Here is a 9,958-nt window from a genome sequence, read left to right as displayed (position 1 = left end):
ATGATGGATAGAGTAATATTTTTTAAATATATATTTAAAATATATATAAAAAATGACTCCTCTAGAGACAGCATATTTATAAATGCATTTGAGATAAGAATAATAATAATAGTTTCATCATCACAAAGAAACATATTTTATACCTGTGTTATTCGATCTTTACACTAGGTTTCATAATTAATATCAGTAAAGCAGGCTATAAGTTAGTTAGAGTTCATATTCCCCTCATTCCCGCAAGTGGTTCTGCATGTCATGCAATGGAAAAAGATTTGTTAACATGGTCCTTCATGGAATAGTTGTATGACAGTTGTGATTTTGAAGTGTAGGATATGTATTTTCTTCGATTAGGCTAGTATCAACATATTGAAACACGAAACAACAGAAAATTATGGTTTTCAGTTTGCTTATTTTATTCTCAAAATCAAAAGAAAATGAACCAGTTATCGGTACATCACTAGGTTTTAGAAACATTTGAAATGACACATTCAATTGGAAAAACAATAGAACACAATTAGGAATAAATCAACTTAAATCATCCAATGAAAGCACAGACACATAAATTCATTTAAAGTGAATAGCCAAAAAGACAAAAAGAACACAACATGGCCAAATTAAATATTAAATTGGCATTAGGCCTACTACTACAAAAAAAATGTTGTTCAATAACAAAGTCATGTTGCTCCAAGCCTCTGACTCGTGTTTTAAAGTGCGCATTGTTAACTTTAGAAGTCGCAAACAAAATAATACAGGGACATTTACAAACAAATAAACAATTCAATCATGAGCAGTATGCTATATGGAAAATATAATTACAAAGGTCTGTACATAAATAATATCAGGCAAATTCTTGGAAGACTACGTTTTGTCCATGACGTGGGATTGGGAAAGCCCGTGGCAATGCTGCGCGCGACAGTCGACATGGCAAAGGGGTCTTTCCCTGGTCCCGAGGAGACGGTAAATTTAATTGGCAGAACCAAATTATCTGACATAAAATCATATTTATCTAACAGTTGATCAAATGTAACTCTCAAACCAAACAAAATGGTTTTGGAAAGAAATCTATTATCGTATAAAATGTAGGCATATGCCAGCAGATATGATTGACACGATTTGAAAGTCCAGGGTGAAGATTCAAAATTTGTGAAGACTGGAAAGCTTGAGTTCAGAGAGCTCATCTTCGCTCAGGAGCTCCATCTGCATCTCATCCGAGTCACTGAAATGGGAGTGCGGGGAGAACTCTCCGTCACTGCGGTTCGACTGGGGGGAGTCCTTTCTGCTCTCGGAGCTGGAACTGGGTGTCCCCGAGGGAGACCGCATTTCTTGCTCCATCAAAGTAGAGAACGAGCCGTCTTCGACGGGGAATGGAATCCCGTTAAGCTGGACCGGTAGCCCAGTGCCTGCGCCCCTTTGGCAGGTGGAGGCGGAGGATCCCCGGGGACTCTCCGTGGCGGACAACAGGTCACACTTTGGCGAGTCCACACCGGGACCCTGGAGCAGGTCCGCCAGCGCGTTGATGTAGATCTGGGCCATCTGCAGGGTATCGTATTTGGAAAGCTTTTTGTCATTGTCGAAAGCAGGGATGACACTGCGCAGCTCGTCAAAGGCATGGTTCAAGCCATGCATCCGTCTCCTCTCCCGCGCATTGGCTGCCTGGCGCCTCACCTTCTGCACAACGTTACCGGGATTGGATGGAGCTCTCTGTCTGCCCTCCTCGGCGCTCACCGATCCATTTAGTCGACACAAGTCCCGCACTTTGAGCGGACTATTGGAACTCTTTCTAAAGTTTGGGCTGTGGCCGGATGTGGGGAACCCGCCTTCCAAGCTGGAGCTGGGCGAGTGCAGCAGGTAGTCGGCGTGTGCCGCGCAGGTGCCAGACTGCATGGGAGCCAGCCAGGCGCGTGGGTCACTGCTGTCCATGAGTGCCAGACTTGATGGGTACTCGCTCTGCTCCCCCCTGTCCATTTTCGAGTGCTGCATCTCGCACATCTCCTTTGCGCCTTTGCTCCATTCCTCAACACTGATAACATCCATTTAAAAAAAACTATAAATCAGGTGGCTTGGACTAAAAACTTAGCAAAATATAAAATGCTGTCAAAAACGTTTATTTTGCACACTGTGCTCGCACTATGTCGCGTGCAGGACTCCTTCTCTAGTGTCTCAAGGCGCGGCATCGCTTTAAAAAGCGGCACGCGCCTGGGAGCCCCCTTTCTCAGCTGGTCGCGTGGCGCTTTGACCAATAAGAGCACTTGGGGCAGGCGCGTGTTGGCGACCAATGAGGAGTCTCGGAAAACCCGAGAGAGGTTATTATGCCAAGACTGTTTATGATAATGCCTCGGTTTAAAGACTGTTTAAGCGCACAAAGGGCAGTCCCTCAGGTCACACGCAGGGATATAGCTATATGGTTAGGAGTGTGGACAGCGCGAGCTTCAGCTCGTGGACTGTTTGAGGATGTCCATGCACCTGCCCAATACCGCAGACATGTCAATAACTTCTTTGGCTCCTGAAAAACATCTTCAATACTAAAGACAGTCATTTCGAAAGTGACAATGTAGGTCTATCCCACCGGATAAAAACGGCTTGAATCAACGTCGTAGCACGTCATTTCAACCTCAAAAAATAACATTGATGACAGTTCAATCAACGTGAAAAGCGAATTGGATTAGCAAAAAGTAATCAACTTAAGGTCGTTTCGTATTTTTTCACCCAACGTTTAACCTAAATCCAATGAAGTGGTGACATTTTTGTTGTTGATTTCACGATGAATTCACTTCAGTTCACAACTCAACCGAATGTAAACTAGATGTTGAACTGAGGTCTGTGCCCAGTTGTATGTATCTCTTATCAGAGAGAACATAGGACTAATATCCAGAATAGTGTCATTAAAACCTACATTTGTCAAACGAAAATGGATGATCATAAAGCCGTGTCATCATCATCATCATCATCCTCATCAAGTTCCTTGTGGCTATAGGGCCTTGCCTACACTTTGTCCCGGTTGTAAGTTAGTCAACAATGAAATAAAATTAGGTCTAAGGCAAAACTTTTGAAATGCTGACAATATTTTCCATAAACAGTACCTTCAGAAAGTATTCATGCCCCTTGACTTATTCCACATTTTGTTGTTACAGCTTGAATTCAAAATGGATTAAATAGATTTTTTTCTCTCTCACCCATCTACATGCAATATTAAAATAATGATAGAGTGAAAACATGTTTATAGACATTTTAGCACATTTATTGAACATTAAATATCAAATTTACATAAGTATTCACACTCCTGAGTCAATACATGCTAGAATCACCTTTGGCAGCGATTATAGCTGTGAGACTTTCTGTGGAAGTCTCCAAGAGCTTGCAGACCTGGATTGTACAATATTTTCCCATTATTCTTTAAAAAAATATTAAAGCTCTGTCAAATTGGTTGTTGATCATTGCTAGACAACCATTTTCATGTCTTGCCATAGATTTTCAGGCAGATTTAAGTCAAAACTGTAACTCGGCCACTCAGGAACATTCACTGGCTCCTTGGTAAGCAACTCCAGTGTAGATTTGGCCTTATGTTTTAGGTTATTGTCCTGCTGAAAGGTGAATTCATCTCCCAGTGTCTGGTGGAAAACAGACTGGAACAGGTTTTCCTCTAAGATTTTGCCTGTGCTTTGCTCCATTCGTTTACTTTTTATCCTGAAAAACTCCCCATTCCTTAACAATTAGAAGCATACCCATAACATGATGCAGCCATCAATATGCTTGAAAAATGGAGAGTGGTACTCAGTAATGTATTTTATTGGACTTGTCACAAACATAACACTTTGTATTCAGGACAAAAACTGAATTGATTTTTTTAGCAATACGTCTTTAGTGCATTGTTGCAAACAGGATGAATGTTTTGGAATATTTTTTTTCTTCTGTACAGGCTTCCTTCTTTTCACTCTGTCAATTAGGTTAACTATTGTGGAGTAATTACAATGTTGTTGATCCATCCTAAGTTTTTGCCTATCACAGCTATTAAACTCTGTAAATGTTTTAAAGTCACCATTGGCCTCTTGGTGAAATCCCTGAGCGGTTTCTTTCCTCTCTGGCAACTGCGTAGGAAGGACCCCGTATCTTTGTAGTGACTGGTTGTATTGATACACCATCCAAAGTGTAATTCATAACTTCACCATGCTCTAAGGGATATTCAATGCCTGCTTTTATATTTTTACCAATCTACCAATAGGTGCCATTCCTTGCGAGGCATTGGAAAACCTCCCTGGTCTCTGTGGGATCTTACATTGTATGTGTGGGGTACAGAGATTAGGTAGTCATTCAAAAGTCATGTTAAACGCTATTATTGCACACTGAGTGAGTCCATGCAACTTATTATGTGACTTGTTAAGCACATTCTTAGGATTGCCATAACAAAGTGGTTGAATATTTTTAGACTCAAGACATTTCAGCTTTTCATTTTTAATTAATTTGTAAAAAAAATTCTAAAAACCTAATTTCCCTTTGACATTATGGGGTATTGTGCTTTGGCCAGTGACAAAACAAATCTTAATTTCATCTATTTTAAAACCAGGCGGAAACACAACAAAATCTGGAAAAAGTTAAGGGGTGTGGATACTTCGAGATCTGTAGCTCCCATGTCCAAACATCTGCCTATGCGTGAATTTAAGGTAACATTTCCAGACTCATAGAAATTCACAAATTAATTTAATCCACGAAAAGGGCGCCAACTAAGCAAAGAATATTCCATCCTGGTTCTAGGAACTGCAAACAGTTTGACCAAAGAACTCGGCTCCTGGGGTTCGTGCTCATTGTCAATTCACCGATCCGCTCCTCCATTCTATGAATGTTAAGGCCATCTCGAGTTTCATTTTCTTTTGTACAGGTTCAAAACCTTTTGATCCGGTTTACGGAACGCCCTGTTAGTAAAAGAGCTTCACAGGGATCGGAAAGATGAGCAGGGGGCTCGACAGCGCTTTTACTGTCAGAAGCAGTGGCAAGCGAGGAGGAAGTAGTGTGTGCGTGGGACAGTGCTCGGACAGTGACACTCGCAGCCCCCCCCTCTTATAGAATGATAAGAACATTATATATCTAAACGAATTAAATATACAAATCATATGGGTATCTTTAAGAATATGAGAAAATATTATAGGCTAGAAACTAGTATCAAATAAAAGAATAGCCGAAAAGGCAACCAGATAGCCTATACGTAAACCAGACGCAATGTCACTTTCTGAACGCTCAGTTATTGAAAGGAAAATAGACTAGGCCACTGAATAACAATATAAATAATAATGATAATAATTATTGAGAAAATTAAGTCATACAAATAAATACATAGCAGGAATGATTGAATACGTTGTAATGTCTTAAGATATTATCTTATTCGAATGGCTATATGAGGTAGGCTTAAGCAAAAACGGAAAGAATTGTAGCCTGTAAAAGCCTATAGAAAGTTTAGCAATATCAAACATGCGAGACCAGCCCGTCCATGTAGGACAGCGGACAAAATCCTACAATTTCTGAGATTAAATTCCATGAATCTTTTCACTTTTTATTCATGTATTCATAAGGCGTCGAGGCTTGGGGACTGGCGCCTAGGTCCGTCTCTCCACCTACAAGTGGCCGTCCAGTGAGCATGGAATGGCTCCTAAAGCAAACAACAGGTTGGATATTGTAGCTGTCGATTATTAAAATGTCGCATGCACAATGGCGACTCTATGTTCCATTCGACACGCTTGGGGGACTCTTTGGAAAATGGGCTCAAAATGTGACCCAGTGGGGGCTTCCAGCGTGATGCAGTCTGCATGCTGCTCACCCCATTCCTGTCTCCGGGGAAACGAGGTGCACTGGAGGGATGCAGAAATAGGCTGATAATAATAACATTACTACTACTACTACCACTACTACTACTACTACTACTACTACTACTATTACTACTACTACTACTAACAATAATAATAACGATAACAACAATAATCATATTAATAGCCTAATAATAATAATAATGTATCTATGTACCATTGGTATTTATTTACTTTGGAATTCTAAGGCCTTCATGGAACAGCCAGAATTTGGATGATTAGGTGCCTTTTGTTTTTAGGCACAACTTTAGGCAATGGCAAGTGCAGACCTTGAAAAATATCCTTCATGTTTTAGTTTCATATTCCATTTTCTTTAAAAAAGTCTCTATCATAAATAAAGTGCTGTACACGTGCACGCACTCTCGCTAACTCGCTCTCAATTCAATTCAAAGGGCTCTCTCTTTTTCTCTCTCTCTTCAGATCAGATAGCACAACATTGTCTACAAAATGGTTTCTAGTGAAACAGCGCCACATCATGCTTAAAAATGAAATAACACAATTGCTTGAGTAATGATAGTTAGCCTACCATAAGATACCACTATTTTCAAATGCTGACATCCCCTTGATTAGATTCTTCGCCATATTGGGAAGAACAGACAAAAATGACTTTTACAAAACTGTAGTTTCAAAAGCTATTGGATGGTCTTTCACAGACACCATTTCAATACTCCCAGAGTTTCATAAAAGGTACAGAATAATGTCTTCTGACTTAACAAAAGCACCTCCTTTACACATAAACCAGCAAACCTGGTCCCAGATATGTTGTGCTCTTGCCTACACCTTATCACGGCACAAACAGACAGACTTTGACTTGCTTGGTATCTGATGTGCTCTCTCAACCCAGTAATGGGCCCAGCTGTTCCAAGAGGCAGCATCCTTCTTATCATGTGTCATTGAAAGTGATGGAGACCACACTGGGATGAAGATTAACATAACCTAGAACCCGGGAACCTCATTTATAAAACATTCACAGATTTGATCGTAAATTGTGCATCCATAGAAATCCACACCAACAATAAATATGTTTAATGAATCTTGAACTTATCATGAAAACATGCAATTTACATTTTTGTGATATATAAAGTAATAAAGACACTGAAGACAAACACCCAAATGTCTGTGCTCTTTTCCATCCCCCTGCCTGTTGTAAAAAGCAAGAAAAAATCATTTAAAAAATGCACAAGGAACATTTGTGTGCGAACCACTCTCCACACATTATTTTTGTGAAGTATAAAGCAAACATGCTTGTTTGTGACTACCCACAACATTTTCCATTGGTGTAAAGACATAAATCAAATGTTCGGATATTTTAAGAAATCATCATAAGTAGAAATTGAGTATAAAAAAGTTAAGAACATTTGATAAATGAGGCCCCAGAAACCCATTATGCACAGGCTAGGTATACTTCACACCCGAACACCTAGCTCTGGTCAGATACGTTAATGTGAGTTCCAAAACGTACACTAATGCCCAGGACCAGAGCTACATAACACCATGATAATACATGGAAAACTCAAACATCTTGACTGACAGGGCTACTCAGTCACAGCAAAGACTACAAAAACCATACCGCTGTAGAAAACAAGTTTATTAGACAAATTATACACAGAAAGCTTTGCCACTTGCAACAGAGGCCTCAGTTTGTTCCGTTTGAATAATATGCAACACATACAACAAAATAGGCCTATATTAAATACTGCACATCATAATCAGTTGAAAATTATCAAGTAATCCTGTACGTTCTATGTATGAAATAAAACATGTTACGGGCATAGCAAGTTGTGCATGCTTCTTTTTAAGAACTTGCCTCCTCTGTTATTAACCAGCAAATCAAAAATGAACTCAAGATGACATGAGAAAGCTTATGTGTGGGCTGGAACTGAGGGAAACCAAATGTATCGGGTGACTGCTAACTCAATGCTCATATATCTTTTTTTTAAAAACAAATATAGCATCGACATGTAAAATATACATATTTCATAATGTGTCTGTCATTAATAGTAAATAAAATGTCTTTAAACATTGTCTGTGTCCTATTGTCATTCAATAGCCATACTGTAGCTTAAGAAAAGAACATCTAGAATGCTTGCATCAAACACTGCTTCTGTTCTCTACGCACAACATTTGCGGTTTAGTCTTAAGATAACAAACTGAAAGCTCATTCTAAACAACAAACATTATTAAATATTAATACAGTGTTAGTGAAAAGGTTTGGTTCCTCTTTTCCCTTCACAAAATATATATTTTTTGACCCCCTCCCCCCAAACTGCACCTTCATGGCCTCATTTAAACAATTGGCACTTTAAAAAAGTTAGATAAACAGTACCCTTAACATTTAAGAAATGAAGAAAGATCTTTCAAAATGAATGCCATCAGCTCTACAGTTCCAATGGCAAGAAATCCTATTGAAGCAGGAAACTGGGAAGGTGAAGCCAGCCTGTGCTGATATGGCTTGTACTGAGGATGTTATCTGAAAGGGGTTCTCCTCACTCTGAGCTCAACTGTTTGCCTTTACAGGTACACAACAGTCAGTTGGTGGACTGGAGAATGAAATGTGACTTTTTTTTCTGACTGAGCCCTGGTAGAACTACAAATAAGGTAAAAAAAAAAAGTTGTTTGAATATGATTAATGATGCAAACCAGAGTAAGACTATAGCAGTCATTTAGCGCTTTACAAAATTGGTAGAGAAAAACAATGAGACGGCTCCAAACATTTTTTTTTTTGTGTGACTTTCTGACCAAACACATTCCACGGATTGAAATAGATTTTTCAAAACAAATTCAATAAAATACATACAATAGCCTCAGCTGCTTTTTAAAGTCCTTTTTCTGTTGTCTTTTATCTCTGTTATTTTCAGTTCCTTTTTGTCCCTCTATGCATCTCTCAAGTGTTTGTTTAGAGGCTGAGGCGCTCACCTTGAAATAGACAGCACAGTACAGGTGAGAAAAGAATATCCAAACTACATACAATCAAATACAGGTCTATGGGCACTGGTACAGTGCAGTGGAATTGATGGAGCCTTATGTGCACAAAAATGGCGAAGCGTGCCCAGAGCTCAGACAGTGAGGTCTCAGTCTGCAGGGTAGTGGAGCCAATGGACACCCATTTTGGGGCAGATTTCAGATTTGGAGTACAGGCATTGATGATCAACACCAGAGAACTGAGTGGGATGGAGTCCCATACGGTGAAAGGCAAAGACAAGAACATCCTTCAAATGAGCATTGGGTTGTTGCCCGATTTGTGGGTCTCAAGAACAGAAAAGTGTTTTCTGTTGTAAAAAACAAATACATGTCCTCCTTGTTGTGTCCAAAAGCTTCTTCAGAAAGGCAGTCCTCAAATGCCATGAAACGAAAAAGAGAAAACAGAGCCCCGTCACACCCAAAAGATCCCTAGACAACCATGAGAACGATGACAATAAAGCAAATATTCAAGTCCCCGACCTCCTCTCACCACCAGGTTTCAGCAGGAAACCCCCCCCCCCACCAAACAAAAGCAAAGCCCCTCAAAAAATCAGAACTGAAAAAGATTCCTATGTACATCGATTTTTTTTGAGTGTGTTTAATTTCATCTTTCTCTCGCTATGTGGCCTACTCCTCCTTGTCTCATATGGACGTGCCCCGGTCTGGGTCGTTGCCGTAGCCGAAGTTGGGCTGGGGAGTGGGCTGGTAGGGTATGGAGGACATAGTCTTGATGGGGCTGCGGAAGAAGCCTCCGTTGGGGGCTCTCTGCCTGAAGGGCCCCCCAGTCCGGTGGTCCTGCACGGGACCGAAGGCGAAGCCCTGTTGGGCCTTGGCAGACAGGCTGCGGCTGAGGGTCTGGATCTGCTCGGGGATGAAGGTGGTGGTGGTGATGTGCGTGTTTCGGAAGTCGCTGATCTGCTCCAGGGCTTGCCGGTTGGCCGGCATAGAGTCCATGTCCAGTGGCGTCAGGTCAATGGAGGAGGTGGAGAACTGTTTGTGGGGGCTGTCGTCCTCTGCGCACAGGCTGTTAACCCGGCGGTGAAGGTGCTCCAGGTCAATCTCCTTATCATCCTGCAGGGGGGGATAGGGTGCGCAGGAAAGGGGGCGAGGGGAGAGAGAGAGATGGCGGAGGACAGGGTCAAAGGAGA

At 40.9% G+C, this 9,958-nt stretch overlaps 2 protein-coding genes across 3 annotated transcripts in view; both read right to left on the bottom strand.

Annotated features, from left to right (window-relative positions):
* Positions 1 to 388: 388 nt before the first annotated feature.
* On the bottom strand, positions 389 to 2,057 carry LOC115199607 (protein atonal homolog 1-like). The gene has a single exon (XM_029761931.1). It carries the CDS (start codon positions 2,029 to 2,031, stop codon positions 1,132 to 1,134), a length of 900 nt encoding a protein of 299 aa, XP_029617791.1. The 5' UTR covers positions 2,032 to 2,057; the 3' UTR covers positions 389 to 1,131.
* A 5,362-nt stretch (positions 2,058 to 7,419) lies between these two features.
* The window catches only part of LOC115199727 (glutamate receptor ionotropic, delta-2), a 566,366-nt gene continuing 563,827 nt past the window's right edge, over positions 7,420 to 9,958 (bottom strand). For both annotated transcript variants that reach the window (XM_029762106.1, XM_029762107.1), the window contains one exon: positions 7,420 to 9,881. In XM_029762106.1, the coding sequence (XP_029617966.1) occupies positions 9,453 to 9,881 (429 nt within the window). In that variant the 3' untranslated portion in view covers positions 7,420 to 9,452. The remainder of the gene's footprint in view (positions 9,882 to 9,958) is intronic.

This window comes from Salmo trutta, chromosome 9 (genome assembly GCF_901001165.1).
Source record: "Salmo trutta chromosome 9, fSalTru1.1, whole genome shotgun sequence".
Classification (NCBI taxonomy): domain Eukaryota; kingdom Metazoa; phylum Chordata; class Actinopteri; order Salmoniformes; family Salmonidae; genus Salmo; species Salmo trutta.
This window is presented reverse-complemented; position numbering and strand designations above follow the sequence as displayed.

What these genes read in the sequence shown, in the direction of transcription:
- LOC115199607 (XM_029761931.1), bottom strand. Translation starts at nt 2,031, where the DNA reads ATGGATGTTATCAGTGTTGAGGAATGGAGCAAAGGCGCAAAGGAGATG.